At 41.0% G+C, this 19,053-nt stretch overlaps 1 protein-coding gene across 2 annotated transcripts in view; it reads left to right on the forward strand.

Moving 5' to 3' along the window:
• Positions 1 to 19,053, forward strand: part of LOC145437019 (sushi, von Willebrand factor type A, EGF and pentraxin domain-containing protein 1-like) — a 44,615-nt gene that overhangs the window by 13,900 nt on the left and 11,662 nt on the right. For both annotated transcript variants that reach the window (XM_080314187.1, XM_080314188.1), the window contains 4 exons: positions 1,611 to 1,745; positions 3,108 to 3,491; positions 3,942 to 4,073; positions 4,136 to 4,270. In XM_080314187.1, coding sequence (XP_080170313.1) covers positions 1,611 to 1,745; positions 3,108 to 3,491; positions 3,942 to 4,073; positions 4,136 to 4,270 — 786 coding nt within the window. The remainder of the gene's footprint in view (positions 1 to 1,610; positions 1,746 to 3,107; positions 3,492 to 3,941; positions 4,074 to 4,135; positions 4,271 to 19,053) is intronic.

The following is a 19,053-nucleotide window of genomic DNA, read 5'->3' on the forward strand; positions in this document are numbered from 1 at the left end:
CGACGCCGAAGTCTCCATTTCTATAAATTCTTCGTATTTTCGTGGGGGTAGGGTAACCAAATAATCAGATATTTGGCAATATTAAATCGCGCACCCAGCTATTTTCAAAAAAATAGTTTAATTAATGTTAATTCACGAAATAATTTTGGGCCTCTTAGAGCTCGCCCCCCCAAATGGGGGGTTTGGGGTGCGGCATTTACGATCCTGCTACCCACTATACCCAGCACTTTTGTCATCACAGAGCAGCTATCTTCTGGTTTCACTACACAGGACACACAACCATACCAGTACGCAAGAAAATCGCCTCAAACTGCAACATAAAACGTATTGTGAACCGATACCAGAAACGCTCAAAATTTCGCGAAAGCGGTATTTCACGTCAAACTAGTCATGCTGGATGCGTTTGTGACGCCATCATTGGCCACCTAGAGTTAAAAATGAGGTTTTGTGAACAACACGCAATATAATTTTCGATACATACATTCCAGAGCAGTTAACTGGTAACGGTAATTGCGCATGTGTCTCCGTGAATATGTAGACTGTCCTGTATATAATTTTGAATAAATGCGTCTATTCCCCACCAGTAGGAAATTCCCCACCGTTTGGGAACCACTGATTTACACCCATATATCACAGGTGGTACACGGCATGACTACACGTTATTTTGGCTAAGAGTGTAGTATACTCTTCGATTTACAAATCAAGTGAGCATATTTGTCTCCATGCCATTGTCCCACCAGCCACTGACCATTGAAAAATATCTAAGCCACTGATCTAATAAAATGATTGCGTGTCTTCGGTATTTGACAATGGTTGCAATGGCACTATTTTCTTGATGTAGCTCTGGTATTTTTGTTTTGTTTTGTGGTATTCATGGTGTTTCTCGATTACTTTGGTCATTTACCCAAGGCCGATATTCTTCATTTTCCGTAACTGCCGACTTATAGCATGGACCACCTCTAGACTTTTTGTAAGACACCGCTAACGCGGATGAGGTGGCGAGGAGGAGCCCAGGTAAACCTCCAACACTTAGATATCGGAATTCTGAAGTCGACCTCGGTCGGACTCGAACCCGCACCCATTGTTGTTGCAGCCGCGGACTATACCACCGCGCTATCTCGCCACCATAGCTTTGTTATATGGTAATGTCAATGCGATAAGTTTCAGCGAATGACAAGCAAATGCGAAGTCTAATGGGCAATTAATGCTCCATTTTGCGACCTTAAATTAATGTAACAATACACTATATGTTGATTACCAGGGTATGGCTGACGCCCACTTTGGGAATCACTGGTCTATAATATGACTTACATGTTTCTGCTCACAAAATCCAGCACGAAGATGTATCATTCCTTGACGGTAAGGTTTTTTCTCCCACGTCATTAAAAATATATTCTGCGTAATATTGATGTCGGTCTCCATTGATTCTCCCACAAGAGCGTCGTGAACCGAGTATGCAGCACAAATTCAGGTTCTGAATGTAGCAAAACATATTCTATAAAAAATTATGAAGCCGGTGATGGGATATACAAATGTAGGTAGTTTGTCCAGCTGTGAAGTGGCGAAATATACGCTACAATCGCGGACGCAATCAAATCGATCTGTCTTAGATTCGACCGACTGCGAAAGAGAGCAAGGAAGGCACTGCCATCAGAAGGCTCAATGCGAGAGACGACAGAGCGATCCGCGACCGCGATGTTATTGCTCTCCGGGGTATGGAGGTGATGGATATAACTGCCACAGAAGTAAGATCTGTATATCAGTGCACCGCGACGGTGGTTTCGGGACCGTCAAAGAATAATCAATACTACTTTTGAGGACCGTCGCCCGCCCTGTGTTCTACATCTAATTTTATCTCTACGCGAGTCCCAAACCCACAAATACACTAGAGAGTAGAGACCACGATCTTTTGGGATCCAGATTCAATACCTTTCGATAAAATGGAATCTCATTCAATCCGGACCATGGCATTTCCGTCTTTATTGTTAAAATCCGGATAACAAAAGAATCCTGCTCTAATCTATTGCTCTGTCGTCGATTATTTTCTAACCATACTTCAGCAATAGATGGAAGTTCTGGTACACTGCAGGAACCAGCCGTTCGTTCGTTCATACAAACATCGAGGCGAACAACCAACCTTTATAAACTAAGACTTTGGTAGCTTCCACACCCTATTTAACGTCCACTTGTATGAATATAACTTTATTAGTTACACGAGCTTTCGGAGCTCTGCGCCTTTATAAACTAGAAATTAAAAACACTGTCCTTATCCGGATTCGGCATATCTAATTTTAAAGGTGTTTCTGTAGGAAAACTCAGACCAGAATAAAATATCATAAACTAAAATATTGCAGGTGATCCGTCGTGAAGTCAGATTTCCCGAGATACGTTACCTCTCAATTTTCGTGAAGACAAAATTGCGGCAGAATTATTTCAACGTAATGTTACGCATGACTGATTTTAAGAGGTATTGGGTGCTAAACCTGGTTTGGACCCATGGCCCGATTTCTGGGAAATGATTTTCATTACAGCATAGAGAGCTTTCTTTATTCTATCCTTCGACAATAATCGACTTTAGCTGGATATTTACGTTGTTTTATTGTCGTTCCTACCGCATTTAAAATAAAAATCAATTTAAAACAAACGCGTTTAAATATGGCCCGTTTTTAAGTACACTTCTCATTGTTTGTACTTCATTTTTCTTTAGCCATTACGTCATGAGTTTGAAATTGTGACGTCACAGAGGAGTAACATTGACAATTTAAAATATATGGGAAAAATGACTATTTTGACGAAAAAGGTGTCCGACTCCTGTCTTAAAGGGACCAAAAATATCTTTGAACGCAAATCGTCCGTGGGATCATACTACAAGTTTTTCTAAAGTATTTACACAACTATGGCATAATTATACAATTTAAAAAAATGAATGGTATTAAAAAAAACAATGTTTAAAAAATATACCTATCTTTAAACTAAGTGTTTTCAAAATCATTTGTTTTTAGTGCAACCCTAGTCGCATGCAATGTCAGAGTAATCGAGTTTCATTGTTGGTTGAGAACAATATGCGATAACTAACCACTAAAACTATTGACGTATTTCCACGATAGAGAAGGATGCTGAGCTAAAAAGATGCAATCCACCTAACAACGTACAACATGGGTGGTTTTCCACTAGCGACGGATCGCACAAAGTCGGAAGCAAAATCAGTTACCAATGTCAGCACGGGTACGAGTTGATTGGTGGGGAATCCAGAACCTGCCAACAAGACGGAAAATGGTCTGGCACGAATCCCACTTGCGAACGAATCGTATGTAAAGGAAAGTGTGGGGTTCCACATCATATGGGAAACGGCGTCGTGGCAATGAACAGAGGGTGCGCAGTCGGAAATAAGGTCGGATATCGATGCCAAAAGGGAATGACGATCGTTGGTTCAAAGACCAGAACTTGTATGCCAAGCGGCCACTGGTCGGGTGTACAGCCAAGATGCGAAAGTCAGTATTTTAGCATTTGCTTTTGGCTTAGTAATCTTCGATTTCAAACTCCCCAACTGTCTTCATGAGATACAGACTCGAATCATGTCATGACATGACTCGAATGGAATCGAGTCAGAGTTGAATTGAAATTTCTCGTGATGATCCGACTTTCATTTTCTTGAATATGGAAAATAACTCAACTCTACAACTGTACAGGCCAATTTTCATAATTTTTATTCTCCAGCTGCCGACTTGTACCACTATTCACTTTTACGCTTTATAAGACACCGCTTACACGGACGAGATGGCGAGGAGTAGCCTAGTACATAAACCTCCCACACTTAGGTAGGAATTCTCGAGTCGACCTTGGTCGGACTCGAACCCACTACCCATTGATTTTGCAGCTCGAATCATAAATAATTCCAGGTCTGACTTCGCTAATGACTGAAACAACTCCTTGACTCACAGAGGCCACAGACTGTGAACGAGAAAATGGAAGACACTGTCACAAGTGGGCGCAATGTGAGCGGCGGCAAGAGGATAAAAAACCGAGATGTTATTGTTCTCCGGGCTACTCTGGCGATGGGCATAACTGCCGCGGTTAATTCACTTGATTAACATTGAGAAACATTGCTTCGAGTAACTTTCAATTATGATTTCAGAAAGACAAGAAGATGAATGTGTGCGTAGAAACCAGCGACGGTGCCATGCACAAGCGGACTGTCAGAGGTTGAATGAAAACGAATACGAATGTCGCTGTCGAAGCAACTACAAGGGAAATGGATACGATTGCGAAAGTAAACTAGATAATAGCTTTGATAAAAAAGGCCTACAAGTTTTAGAAAGGATGGGCTGAGCCAAATTCGGACATTTACTGTTTCAGTCAGCGTAAGCAAACTGTGTTAGGAGTATGATAGGGTTACCAAATTCCGGTCACTCTTTGGCGCCCCCTAGTGTTTTTTCTTTTAAAATAAGGTACGGAGACATCACGTCACACTGGCAGTGTGTGTCTGAATCGATTTCATACCAGACATGGGGTGATTACTTTATGAATGTAATCGATTACGATTACGTTTACATTGCAAACGTAATCACGATTACTGATGATTACATTCATTTTGCTTCTTAGAAGTAATATTAGAAGATATATTGGAGACAATATAAGGATTGCGCTGAAACGGCCAAATGAGATAACAACTATCTTAAAAATGATGCGTCATTTGCTTGTTATATCATAATGTACCAATTGCCCATTTTAAAGAGGACGGTTTATCGCACCCAACGATTTGCATTCATGCCAGGTCCGTAACTGCCGCACCCTAGATTTCCCAACAGGATGGGAAGAGAGCTATATGGGGAATAAGAAGTATTTAGTAAAATCAACATAAATTCTTGAGTATTTTGAAGAGATTTATTTAACATGAAAATTTTCTTCAAGCTTCGCGATTTAAATGTCTCTATAGATAGCTTGATTTTGAAATGCGTACGTCTTACCCTCATGAAAAAAGCATGTCTAATTTATAGGAATAGGCGTTTCGGTGCCGGTCATTACCGCGCCGCGCCACCACAAACCAAAAGACATGTGCAGTTTCGGCCAACCTGCGACTCCACAAAGTGTGCTACTAAGGAAAAACCTTGGCCGCAACTTAGGGTATGCGTGCATTATCAATAGCCGCGCTGGGAACGCGTGACTAATAGCACTGTCTTTTAAATCTGAGCCCACAATGCAGATGCCTTCCAGGGCACCCACAGAGGATTAAAGACATGACTATTTGTCTGTGCGTCTCACAGGTTTTTCATTTAGTCTGCTATGTTTCGGCGACTACAATATCTTTTGATTACAGAGCGGAAGTCAATAATTAAAAACATGCACTAGGGTAATTATAATAAAATATCAGATATTATCATTATGAGTTATGTGCCTCAAGCCTTGTAGGTAAATCTGACCATCGGGGGCTGAGAGCGGATTAAAAATGAATAGAAATATTATGCAATTACCAATATTAATAACGAAATTCGGTCTTCTACTTGAATATTTACATTCTTGTTTGGGCCCAAGACCAACGTTTGGAGTGGGGACGAATTTCTGTTTTAATCCCTGATTCTGGCTGCAACCCACGCTAACATGGTATATAAGCGGATGACTATGGCGGCAGGTCCAAATGTTGAGTAAAGAATTGTGAAATAACGATTGGCGCCCGTTTCAAGTAAAGTCATATGAGAATAAGCTAAAGTGAACATAAAATTCTACCTTCAAGTTAATTCAGATACTGCAAGAACGGCTCGGTAATGATATATATCGGCAGCTGTTGATTATGAATGCTTCGTTGTGGAAAGCGAGTACAAAATTTTAAATCTTTGTCCGGTGTACGTACGTACGTACTATAGGCCTACTGCTCGCCAAGCAGCAGCGGGCAAACTACGTTTAACTAAGCATAACCAGACAGCAATACAAAAGTTACTATTTGAAACTATAGGCAGAGTGGTGATTAGTTATCCTGCTGAGAAGTGGTGGCGTTTCGAGTGTATTGAAAACCTGACATACAGCACAGCGGGTGTTCTTACAATCACACTACAATGTACATCGAATATCTATTTACGATATGTGGATACTTCTTACACAATAACGAGCAAAGCTAGTACTTCTGACAGTAATAATGAGCAGTGGCGTTTGAAAATCAGACGTTCAAGCTATCACTAAACACGTAACCAGGTATAATATCTCTTCCTTGTGTATGAATGTTCAGTTATTTCATAGTCATTGTACAAATAAAAAGTAATCGTTCTTTCATAAAGAAATCGATTAGATATGGGAGGTAGTCGATTACGATTACTTCGTAATGTTCTCGAATGTAATCGATTGCGATTACGATTACTTGAAAATGCTGTAATCGTCGTAATCTATTACGATTGCTAATCGCGATTAACCCATGTCTGTTTCATGCAGTTTTTTTCAACATAGGCCGTGAATTAACTAAACTATTGGGCCATTACCATTAACAAGACAAGGCTGCGTTACAATATAACTGATGTTCACGTGCACTCGTGCAGTCTTTACTGCATGCAGTCCAAGTTCAAAAAACTTGTTGCAACTTTGATCGACCACAGATGTCTGATTGATTTCAACAGCTATTGGATTACATTAGGTTAATACAGGGGTTGGTAACTCCCGAGATGATTTTTCATGGCACACCAAACGATTTCACGCAAACGACATATTGAGAACATGTTTTTGCAAAAAGTGAACAGGAGTTATCAAAATGTACAAAGCTCGTAGGCGATCCAAAATTAGTTCGTAAATCAACATAAAATAGGGTCTATCAGGGCCGACTTTACTTATTTTGAAATTTATTGAAACCAGATGTCTTGGTTATAATGTGGTAACCCCCAATAAATAGCTGTATATGTATACAGAATATGTTTTAAAAATATGCATAATGTATGGTCCAACCGTATTAGCCGTTATGGAAGAACGTCAACCCAATATCTTATCAAACCTTTTGGATGCTTTAGCATGGGAGTGTTCACTGTGCAGACAACGGGACCGCAACTATTAAATGAACCCGCATTCTGGTGGTGGGCATTTTCACGATATAGAAGACGCGACCTAAATTTAAAGTATCCGACGACATACGACCATGTGAATCGCTTGCGTTGTATGTGTTTCCAAAATGATTGGCGGCGATAAAAACTTGAAACTATATAACCCCCGCATGAATCGCAAAACGTTCGACATTGATATGTCCACTGTCAACGCGCCAAGGCGCCACCCGCAGCTTGAGCCGCACGTATTAAATGGAAAGGAAAGGAAATGACGTAGTTTATTTTTGTCCTTGATGTTTTTGCGGCATATACACCGACTCATGATACACATACACATGATCTGCGCATATGCATACCATGAGGGCATGATGTGCATATGCCGCTGGACAAGGAAGTGCAGTTATAGCCTTTACGGCTTTCTAAGTCATGCACCACCCCTCCATGCTACCCCAGTAATGCATGAGCGCCAAGCAGGGAAGCCATGGATACCAGTGTTACTAATCAGGTCTTTGGTCTGATCCGGCCGGGAATCGAACCCACGACCTACCGATCAAGGTCGGACGCTTAACCATTACGCTATTTTGTCCCACCGAGGAAAATAATGAGCCCCGGGTGTTGAAATGCGAATTTGGAATCGTGTTCGTCTCTCGGACGAACATATTCTTTCAGTTACGTCTGGCTTGCAAGCGATTTCAATATATCTGGACCAGAGTTGGATCAATTGTAATTTGTAATTGTAATTGAATGTAATTAATTACATTTTTTAATGTAATTCTAATGTAATTGTAATTGAAGCATTTTTATTTTGTGTAATTGTAATTGTAATTGTAATTTGACAAAAATTTTGCTCAATTACAATTTCAATTACATTAAATTGCTATTGAGACCTGACAAGCACAACATAAAATAATTGACTTATAATGCATTCTCTTTAAATGTCGACAAGGAATTTGGTGGATCCATTCGCGGAAGCCCTTAACTGCGCCCTTGCGGGCGAAGTTTTTTTATTTTTACCGCTATGCTGGCCTCGGCTGCCATTGTATACAATTTTTAGATTACTAACCAACGGATGGATTCGCAACACGTGACTCACGATTGAATACACCGAGAAGCGAACTGCTGAGCTGGCTAAAAGCAGCCGAATTGATAGTCCCATAGCTGGCGATCCAAGCGTCGAAATTTGATATGTATGGTCCTAATCGAAAGCTAGTGTCGCACTGATTCCGCAATAAAAGTATATTTCCAGGCAATGGTACCATCCCAAAATAGTCGTGAAAGTCTGGGAATCGGCATTGTTCTGAACAATCGCTGGGCGTATTTGGTGATTGTTGTGGTCATGCTGCTGCAGCGTTCTCACTTTTCAGAACAGTCGGCCTTAAACGGCTATTTTGGAGCAGTTACATTGCCCTGACGAGATTTTATTTTGTATTTTCGGAATTAGTACATCAATAGCTTACGATAAATACCAGATGCATCAAATTTGGACGCATGGATCGCCAGCTCTAGGACTACAACGTTTGCTGCTTTTAGCCGGCTCTGCAGTACGTTTGTCGGTGCATTCATCCGTGACTCACATCTTGCGCATCTATCCGTGGGTTGGCAATCTACAATACGATTTTAGATCACGATGCTGCATCGTTACTTCGTCTGGCTGACTAACCTGACCACTGGACATTATATAACGTCTTATCTGACAAAGCACGGTTTTGTTTTTACTCCTCATCCTAATTCCTACGTCCCTCGATAAAAATAATATTATTTCTTTAATTATATACTATATACGCAAATCCAACACGTGCATATATTATAATACTTTTTCAACGACATACTGCACCCTATCCTTAATCCTAACCCGTAGGAAATTAGGTAAATAACATTTTACATTTCCAATTACGTGAGCCATAATTACCGAGCATACAAAACACGCTTATATTACGTCACAATGACATCTTACATAGCCAACTATGTACGCACATAAATGCATTTATTACTACACAATCTGAACTAGACTTGAATTGTTGTTAAATACGACGCTACGGTTGTCAAGGAGCACGGTTGAATTTATGATTATTCAATTACATGTTCAACAGCAGCAATTGTAATTGTAATTGTAATGTAATTGAAGCATGCAAGGAGTAATTGTAATTGTAATTGTAATTTGATATTTTTAGCATGAAGTAATTGTAATTGTAATGTAATTGAAACATGCATGAAAGTAATTGTAATTGTAATTGTAATTGAACTGAAATAATGTAATTGATCCAACTCTGATCTGGACTAACAACGTTCTTTACCGCTTCAACGCGACCTTTGCAGACAAATCTGGTGTCAGATCAACCGTAATGTGGGTACATTTTTCATCATCATCAAACCATATCATCGTAACGACACTGGTTGTCCTGTCACTTATTACATATGGTACCGAACGCAGTGGACTCGGAAGCGACCAAATCAACCACAGAACATCGATCATCGCACGACTGATCCTAAATATTACGTACATTGTAACCGATAGGTTGGGTGCGATAACGACCAAAATTTATTCCCTTCGCGACCAAATTCAAAAATCAGTCGAGTAACGGATGCCGGTGCCAGCTGCAGAAAAACGGTTGGTGTTATTCCTTGCTTATAAAGTTAAATATTATTAAATTGAATGTTCGGCACGCAACCTGGTAATAATTTGACATTTTTTGACATTTTGGCACGCTGCATATAAAAGGTTGCCGGCTCCTGGGTTATTATATTCATTAAATACTGTTTCAGATATCTTTATGCTTTTAACTTAAAGTTTACTATAAATACTAATTATTCCTTGTATAGGTGGATAAATACGCGATTAATAAATTGATTGTGCAATTCGGCCCGCCAAGTTCTTCATCTTCCCATATCAGGCCCACCGACCGGAGAAGTTGCCCGCCCATGCGGTATGGGATGGTTGGAACCCTCAAAATAGTCGGTTCAACAGCTATAGTACGAATATACTTCGTCAATTGTCAATCTCAATCAAATATGACGTCACAACTGAATATCCGTGATGTCATGTATTAAAAAACAATAAAAAAGACGTTTCAAACAAGGGCCCTGTTTTAAACATGTTTGTTTTAAATTGATTTGTGTTTTAAACGCAAACCTAGATGTGGAACTTAAATTATTTTATTCCGTCGCTAAGCATAAGTAACAGGTTCTAATTCAGGGCCGGCCAACCCGTGGACCGCGGGCCACATGTGGCCCGCGAGAAGGTTTTGAGTGGCCCGCGAGGTAATTTCCGAAATTTTTAATATTATCAAAATTGGATGGCACAGATTGTAAACTTGCAAGGCCAACCAAAAATTTGATTACCGTTAATCTGGCCGCCACACTAGAGATGGGATGACTAAAATATCAGTTCCGACGTATTGGCAGATCCATGAGCCAGTCACATTTTGGTAGATCTTCCTACACTACGATAAAGCAGAATAATTTGCGATAGATTTATCAAAAGTCAAAATTTTATACACGCTTCGCGCAACATGTTGTCACTCGATATCTTGCTTTTAATATTGTTCCCCCTTTCTGAAAATGAAAGAACGCCTAATGTATCAAATTGAGTCTAACTGTATTCACGATTACTAGACATAGTGTCGTTCAACATATGCGACCGTGCGTTTGCGCTCGCAGAAAGACCGTCGACTACAAAACCCATGCACAAAATGATTGACGCATGTTGGTTGAAGCTTTCGATATCGATCTGTCCGGGCATCGAATAGACCATTTCTTGCGAACTGAGCACCGCGATATACAGCAGGCCCGCAATAAAGTCAAGTGACAATATTATTGACCTATGAACTTCGAACATTTTTCGCGCTTCGTGCGACTGGTGGCCCGCGCAATAGTTCGTCAATCGAAATGTGGCCCTTTGGCTGAAAAGGTTGGCCACCCCTGAATCTAATTAATCGAGCTTCATGGATTTCAATTTTCAAAACTCCTGTTTGACTTCAAAATTGCATTTGTTTTAACATATGTTTTGCATGCCAAACACCATCTCGCACGCTACGAGTTGTATGCGTTCTATGGATTACGAAACCATGGCGTAACTTGTAAGTACGGCAATTGTTGGACTACGAATACGAACACCTATAGAACTATACCATTCGATTTTATGACTGGGCTTTTTCTAGTGGGGATTCCGTGAGTTTAGTTGCGGCCCAGTACATTTTCTGCCGGACTGTCTACTAGTGTAGGGATGACTCGAGTCACCCTTTTCGTATGACTTGACTTGACTCGAGTCACTTTACCAAAATGACCTGACTAGACTCGACGCTTCAGGAATGCAGAATTACTCGTGACCCGAAGCTAAATTTACAAATTAATTTCAAGTCACTACGTAATCGATGTCGACTAAATCGTTGTATCTTGCATACGAGCGGATTGGTAACCAATCAGTAATTGGTTGTGCGTTTTACCGAACCTCCATTATTATATTACAGATAAATTGATCGCAAGCGCAGTGATCGGAGATTACAGCTTACGTTGTCGATAACTTGCCTACCTCATTCAACCCTCTTGTATGATTTAAATCAGTGGTTATCAAATTCGGGGCGCGCCTCCCTCGGGTAGGCGTAAAAAATCTGAAGGGAACGTGAGTTACCTCCAATTCACGCGAGGTTCCCTATATACAAAACGAATTTATTATTTTCGAATTCTCTCATCAACAGTCATAACCTCCCATGCCATCAAACAATCTGTCGGGGTTGCTAGCATCCCGGTTGGATTCAGTGATATGACGATCAGGGGGCTCGAAATTGTTCACTATCATAAAGGGGGGTGCGTCTAAAAAAAGGTTGAGAACCACTAATTTGAATCTAACGAATATAGTTTGTACGTATACAATTGTATACCATGGATATATAGGAGGGTAGGGTATTGCATCATATCATTTCTGGAACTTTTTGAGGTTTCGTATGTTATCCAGTATTTTGGCAGTTAAATATAGACTGAGGCTATACCGCTATACTTGCGTAGTTTAGCAGTTCGGCGCATATACGTGAGTGATACGGCGTCTTGTAGCGTGTATATCCAGCTCCTTATTCATTCCTTCACTCAGAATAAATGGGGACTCAGTTTGTGTATTTAAAACAGTTGGCAAAATACAATGACTTTGAATTATGTCTCGTACTTAATAAATTCAGCTGGACTTGACTGCTGACTTGACTTGTTACTTGACTTGACTTGACTTGACTTGGCTTGACTTGACGCGACTCGAGTGTAAATGTGCAATGACTCGAGATGACTGGCGACTCGAAGGTAGTGACTTGTCCCAACACTGTTGTCTACATGGGACAGCAGCCGTCGTGATCACCGTAACGGCATCCTCTGAATTAATATCAATATCGGCATCTGTACTGTTACGCAGAGGTGGTCAAAGTAGTCAAGAAAGCTACTCAAGTAGAAGTAGAAGTAGCGACGAAAAAATCTACCCAAGTACGATTAGAAATACTTCTTAGACAAGTCACCGAAAACTACTTGAAGTAGAACTAGAATTTACCGACTTTAAATCTACTCAAGTAAGTAAGTAGTTGTGAAAACAATCGTAATGCGTTTGCACGGACTGTCAAAAGCTGCAAAAGGCGCTATGCGGAAGGTGTAGAGCAGTGATTCCCAAGCGCGGCCCCGAGGGCCGCATACGGCCCCAGATAGCCTTCTTGCGGCCCCCAAAATATATTAGGAAATCGATTAATGACAAAAGTAAAATTTATATTTATAAAATACTCTTGCTAGGCTTAGCCTCTGTAGTTTTCAATTATGGAATTGCAGGAAAGTTGTGAGCATAGACTGATAACGTTACGTCCATGCTGTTTCAATGCAATATGCCCTAACCCTCCAGTTGAACGAGCAGTAGCTATAGATATAAATAGGCATTGATAACTTTCAAAACCGAAGAAAAATCCTGAAAAAATGGTAACTTTTTCCCACTTCGCGGTCGCTTGACTAAAAAAGAAAAAGAGGCTCAACTCCCGGAAAATATAGTTTTTCTTTCACATTAACAGGTGGTTGACTGAAAAAAAGGTCCAGCTTTCGAAATAGCCGCCGTAGCGTTCCTACAGTGCTGACTTAATGTATATCAGTCGAATTTGGCCCTATATGTAACCAAAATCCTTAAAAAAGAAGACATTTGGGCGTCCTCCGAGGACACTTTAAAAAAAATCAAAAAAGAGGACAAATCATCTTAAAAGAGGACGTACGGTTACCCTATGATAACTAGATGTGCAACACGTGACTCACGGCTGAATACGCCGAGACGCATACTGTTTAGCCGGCTAAAAGCAGCATAATTGGTAGTCCATTAGTCAGGACCGTAACTGCAGCAGCCCAAACCCCCCAATTGAGGGGGGCCGAGCTCGAAGGGGGCCCAAAATAATTTCGTGAATCAGCATAAATTATAGATCATTTTTTGACAATTTAGGCAATTTTTCAAAAATTTTTCGCGCTACGTGCCATTTCAATTCGCCGCACATCCTGACTGTAGGGTACTCTCCCCCCCCCAAAAAAAAATACGCAAGATTTATAGAAATGGGCATATCAGCGTTGGCCATGACGGTATCATAACGCACCAAGACATATAAATTTTAAGGCCATATAACATGGGACTCCAAGAAGTGTATCAGAACGATCGGCAGCGAGAAAGCCTTGACCGTAAAGGACTGCTTTTATGCTGACCAAAAACTTCGAACTACGAAAAACTTTGTTATATATACAAAATACATATAGGTTTAATTGTCGATATAGGCGCCTAAATGGCTGGCGCCGAATGTTCTTGTCTTGGCAATCTGAACCTCACAAGACAAATACCATCCCCCAGGAAAGAATATTGTATGCCAGTGAAGAAATACCAATCTGAAATCGTGTGATCTTTCAGTTTAGTAGGTTTGGGCAATTCTACATTTTTGATATAGCATAGACAGGAGGTCACGAAATAACATCATGTAAAGAAGTCATACCTAGGGGTTCACCCGCCCGAAGATGTTTAATTTTACGGGTCTATAGTTTCAAAGACACCTCTCACTCAGCTCTACCGGTAAATCTGATTACGTGGGCAAAGAGGACAACCATGCAATTCCCGATCTTATTCACCGATTTTATCATGAATTATCGAAATATTCGCGCGTTGCGCTGTCTCACTAAACAGTACAACTTGAATTTCGTGGCAAAAGCGAACAACGTGATGCGGGGTCAGTTTATCACCCTATGGGAGCCCAGGGTCCTGAAGAAGTGCTGCTACGTTCCTGCCAACGGGCATACCCCCAGAGATGTTTAATTACTATTGATCGGGCCTTATACCTTTTCAAACACACCTCACTCAGCTCTACCGGTAAATCAGATTACGTGAACAGAGACAAGATGAAAATTGATAGCAAAACATGCAATTCCCCATCATATTGACCGATTCAGTCATGAAACTAAAGAAATTTCTCGCGCTTCGCGCGTTTGGGAGAGAAAAGCTGATTCACTCAACGGACGCCCAGTGCAGCAGAGAAGAAGCGGTAAACAGTGTAAAGTTTTGAAATCTCGCCAGGGCAATAAAACTACTCCGAAATAGCCATGATGACTGCTTGGGTCCGTTTTATAGCCGTAGTATTCGTGCGGCCCCGACTGTACTCTTAAATTCTAAATTTGGCCCTCACACCGAAAAAGTTTGGGAACCACTGGTGTAGAGAGCTTGATTCATATTGATGCATCCCAGGAGGTAACAATTTTTGACAGAATAACCAGTCGTCCATATCATGGGATGTAAATGATAGTATTGATATGGAAATGCTATACTAATCCATTGTTTACTCGGACACCCGGTTTTAGAGATCATCATGACATGGCGCCCTCCCCCATATTATAAGGCGCCTAGTTCAGTCAAAGAGCAATACGGAGCAGTTTGTTGGATGCGGCTTTAACACTTTGCGCAATTAGTATAAGTTAATTAAGAATATGGCAGATCGTAAAAATTCCATATAGTGTACAGCTTTATTTTAGGAAAATATAGGGCATTACTACACTTGCTTTTATACTTCAATACGCATGTTCTCCAGACAAAAGAACTGAAACTATAATTAGAACCAGGGCTTTGGAGCAGCAGAAATATTGCATTGCTCCAGCTTCGGCTCCGGAGCTTTCTTCTATCATAGATTGCTCCAGCTCAGGCTCCTGTTCTGAAAACTATCGAATGGGCCTGTCTATCTCAGGGGTGGCAAACCCCTGGGCCATATGTGGCCCGCGAGGCAATTTCCTGAATTTGTTATATTATCGAAAATGAATTGCTCATATTGTGAAATTGCAAGGACAACCAAAAATTTGATTAGTCTGGCCGCGACACTTGGGATGTTGGTGACTAAAATATCTGTTCCGACGCATTGGTAGATCCAGGGTCGAGTCACATTTCTATTAAATCGTCGTATATTACTATAAACTAAAATAGTAGCAAATTTTTTTCTTCACGCTTGGCGTTTTTAATTGTCACACGATTTCTTGCTTGTTAGCCTATCCTTCTGAAAATGAAAAAAACGCCTAATTTACCCGATTGAGTCTAACTGCATTCGCAATTACAAGAGAAAGTCTTTTAGCGTTTGCACTCGCAAAAAGATCGTTGACGATGAAACGTAGGTACAAAATGATTGTCATATATTTGCTGAAACCTTCGATATCGATATCTCCAGATGCCGAATAGTCCTGTCCTTGCAATCTGAGTCCCGTGGGTGGTATGCAGTAGACCCGCAATATACTTAAGTAATAATATTATTGGCCTAGCTCATTTATAAACATTAAAAATTTTACGCGCTTGGCGCGGCTGGTGGACCCCGCACTCGTTCGTCAATTGCAGATGGCCCTTTTGCCAAAATGGTTGGCCCTTGCGTAATACCTAGTGATCATTATTTTCGCAACGTACAATAGGCCAACAAGGATGTGCTGATGATGAAATAGCGAGTATGCTGAGCACCTACAATATTCACAGTCATATCTAGCATACCGAGGTTCGGCGCTCATGTATGAATATTGAACATTGAACATATGATTGCTCTGCTGTTGAGTCCTCAGGAACATGGTTAGTCAGAAAAGGTAGCGAAAAAAAAGAGGCAAAGATTCTTAATTTCGCGAAGGCATGCTGTTCGATTACGTGAAATAAGCAGATATGGTTGTTGCATATATAATAGCATCTTATGAAATACGTAACAGCCGGAGCTACTCCTCAAATAACTGGCTCCAGCTCCGGCTCTGGCTGAATTTTATGTAGAGCTCCGGCTCCGGCTCTGGCTCAAGCTCCGGTGAAAATGCACCGCTTCGGGGCTCCGGCTCCCTATTCGGCTCCAACGCCCTGATTAGAACACAACGTATAATAGGCTACTCGTAATTGAAAGAAAAATACAAATAGGAATGCTACTGCGAAAAAGCGGAAAATATATTTCATTTCTTTTGTCCAGAAAGTTTCAACGGTGGTCTGTTAAAACAGGTCTAACGTTGAAAAAGTCAAAGTCCACTTCCCAAGATTACGACACATCATGGGTTGCAAAGTATAATAGGTAATTGCTAGATTGAATGCGGTGTGAACGGAACCACGCAACCCGGTATCCAAATTATATTCAGCGATACTTTCGTTAAAGCATATTTGTCACTCCATATATACCAGTGGTTCTCAAGCTTTTCACTGTGGGAGCCATTTTATGAACCTCAACTCTGTCGGGAGCCGCATGATGGCACGAATAACGTAATTTATTGAGAATAGAAAAATATCATCAAAAATGGTATCAACGAAATGGTGTACGGCTAAAATAGCGACGGCCTTAATAGCGACGGCCAAAACACCGACTGGCCACAACAGCGACGGCCATAACAGCGACGGCCAAAACCGCGATTGGCTCAAACAGCGACGGCCAAAACAAATACGACAATTTCCCCAGACGACACTGTGACAGCGGGCACTCCCCATACGGACAACTTCCGAAACGACGTTACCCAGCCACGTCCCTTCACCGATGGTATACCGAGGTATACCCTTCACCGTTGAAGCCGATTGCGGATGATTTACAATTTACATTCTTCCAGATAGTAAATAGATAGTGATCACCACAGATTTAGCGTCACAACATGTTTATTGAGACTTAATCCACAATCTTTCTGAGTTCCGAGAGCATGTGAATTGAGTTTGGATGAACAAGGCGTGACGCTAAATCTGTGGTGATCACTATCTATTTTGCAACTTAGTGCGAAACTTGAAATTGAATTTGATTTTTCACAAGTTTGTCATAACGAGGTTTCATCGTGGAGGAAGCTGTGCACAAGAGCTGTTTCAGATGACGATCAGTCAATCGGTTGCGATATTTGCTTTTGATCCTCACTAATTTGCTGAAAAGGGCTTCACATACATAGGTTGAACCGAACATGCAGGCATTCTTCGATGCGTTAGCTATCAGGTTGGGGTATTTTTCTTCAGGAACAGCACCCCAAAATTCAAGGAGTCCATTGCTTTGAAACAACAGTCGCAATTCTATATCGGACTGCAAGTCCAGCAGTTCCATCTGAAAAATATCAGGGGCAGTGGCGGCATCTACTGCCATTGGGTTTGAAAATATATTCATCAGGGGTACGGAATGATGCATTCCCTCTATTCGACGTTTAAACCCGTCAATCAAGGTGCTAATAACCTGGTCATATGTTTTGAATGATCCATTCTGTCGGTGGTTTGAAAGCGTTACAAAATGTGTCGTAACACCCTCCTCTAGGTGCTTTCTCCAAAGACACAATTTCTCAATGAAACCAGACACTGTCCCGTACCAGGCGTGACAGAGCTTGTTATTTCCTTGTAAGTTCCGATTTAGTGACGACAGGTGTGAGGTAATATCCACCATGAACGCCAAGTCAGCAACCCAGTGTTCGTTTCCCAACTGAGGGATGTCTTTCTTTCCTTCGACAAATATTTTAATCTCAGGAAGTAGCGCGTAAAATCTTTTGAGGCATGCAGCTCGGCTTAGCCATCGTACAGCGGTGAACATGATCAAGTCTCCATGGTCAGCATCAATATCGGTGAGAAAAGCCTTGAATTTTCGATGGTTAAGTGCGTTTGCTCGAATCCAATTTACGGTCGATATTACTATATCTGTCACATTGGACATCTTTAATGATTTAGCAACAAGACTTTCCTGGTGTATAATGCAGTGTTGCCAAGTCACAGCGTCAAGATTCTGTTCAGCACGCCATTTGTTGACGAGTCCTTGAAGACCTAGATTTTTGCCGAGCATTGCTGGGCAGCCATCTGTCGCCAATGAATATAATTTCGATGGGTCTAAATGCGCTTCTTGAAGAGTAGCATGAAATTCACGAAACATGTCGGTTCCCTTCGTTGTGCCATGAATAGATCGCAAAGTAAGAAACTCCTCGCAAATCTTGAAATCTGGCATGACTCCCCGGATGAATACAGCTAATTGCTCTATGTCGGTAATGTCGTTAGTGCTGTCAAGAGCAAGCGAGTAGTAAGAAAAATCTTGCGACTTGTGAATAAGTTGCTCATGCAGATCTTGGGATATGCAATCGACACGACGCGTTACTGTATCATTGCTAAGCTGCAATTTTTTAGCTTTCTGCTGAATGGCAGGAGAACAATTGTCTTCGGTAAACAAAACAATAGCCTGCTTCGTAATTTCGCCATCAGAATATGGCTTCATATTGCTGGCCAATAGATGACTGATCTTATATGATGTTATTGTTACCTCTTCGGGTTCTTTTTTTTTAAAAAACATTTTTCCTTGTTTGCTACGCTCTGCTTTCAGACATTCTAACTTCCGTTTCCTTGATTCACCTTGATAGACGTCGTATTTTCCCGCATGTGTTTTATAATGCCTCTTAACGTTGAAAGATTTTACACCGTTTATTATTATAGGGCACAGAAGGCATTTCGCTTTGCCGTTTTCCTCAATTTGAAAATACGCCTCTTCCCATTCACTTTGAAAGGCCCGATTTTCTTGCACAAGGGTGCGAGATTTCTTTGCAGGTTGATCTGAACCTGACATTATCATTG

This window comes from Botryllus schlosseri, chromosome 4 (assembly GCF_051294905.1).
Source record: "Botryllus schlosseri isolate E-star chromosome 4, Bs_hap1, whole genome shotgun sequence".
NCBI lineage: Eukaryota > Metazoa > Chordata > Ascidiacea > Stolidobranchia > Styelidae > Botryllus > Botryllus schlosseri.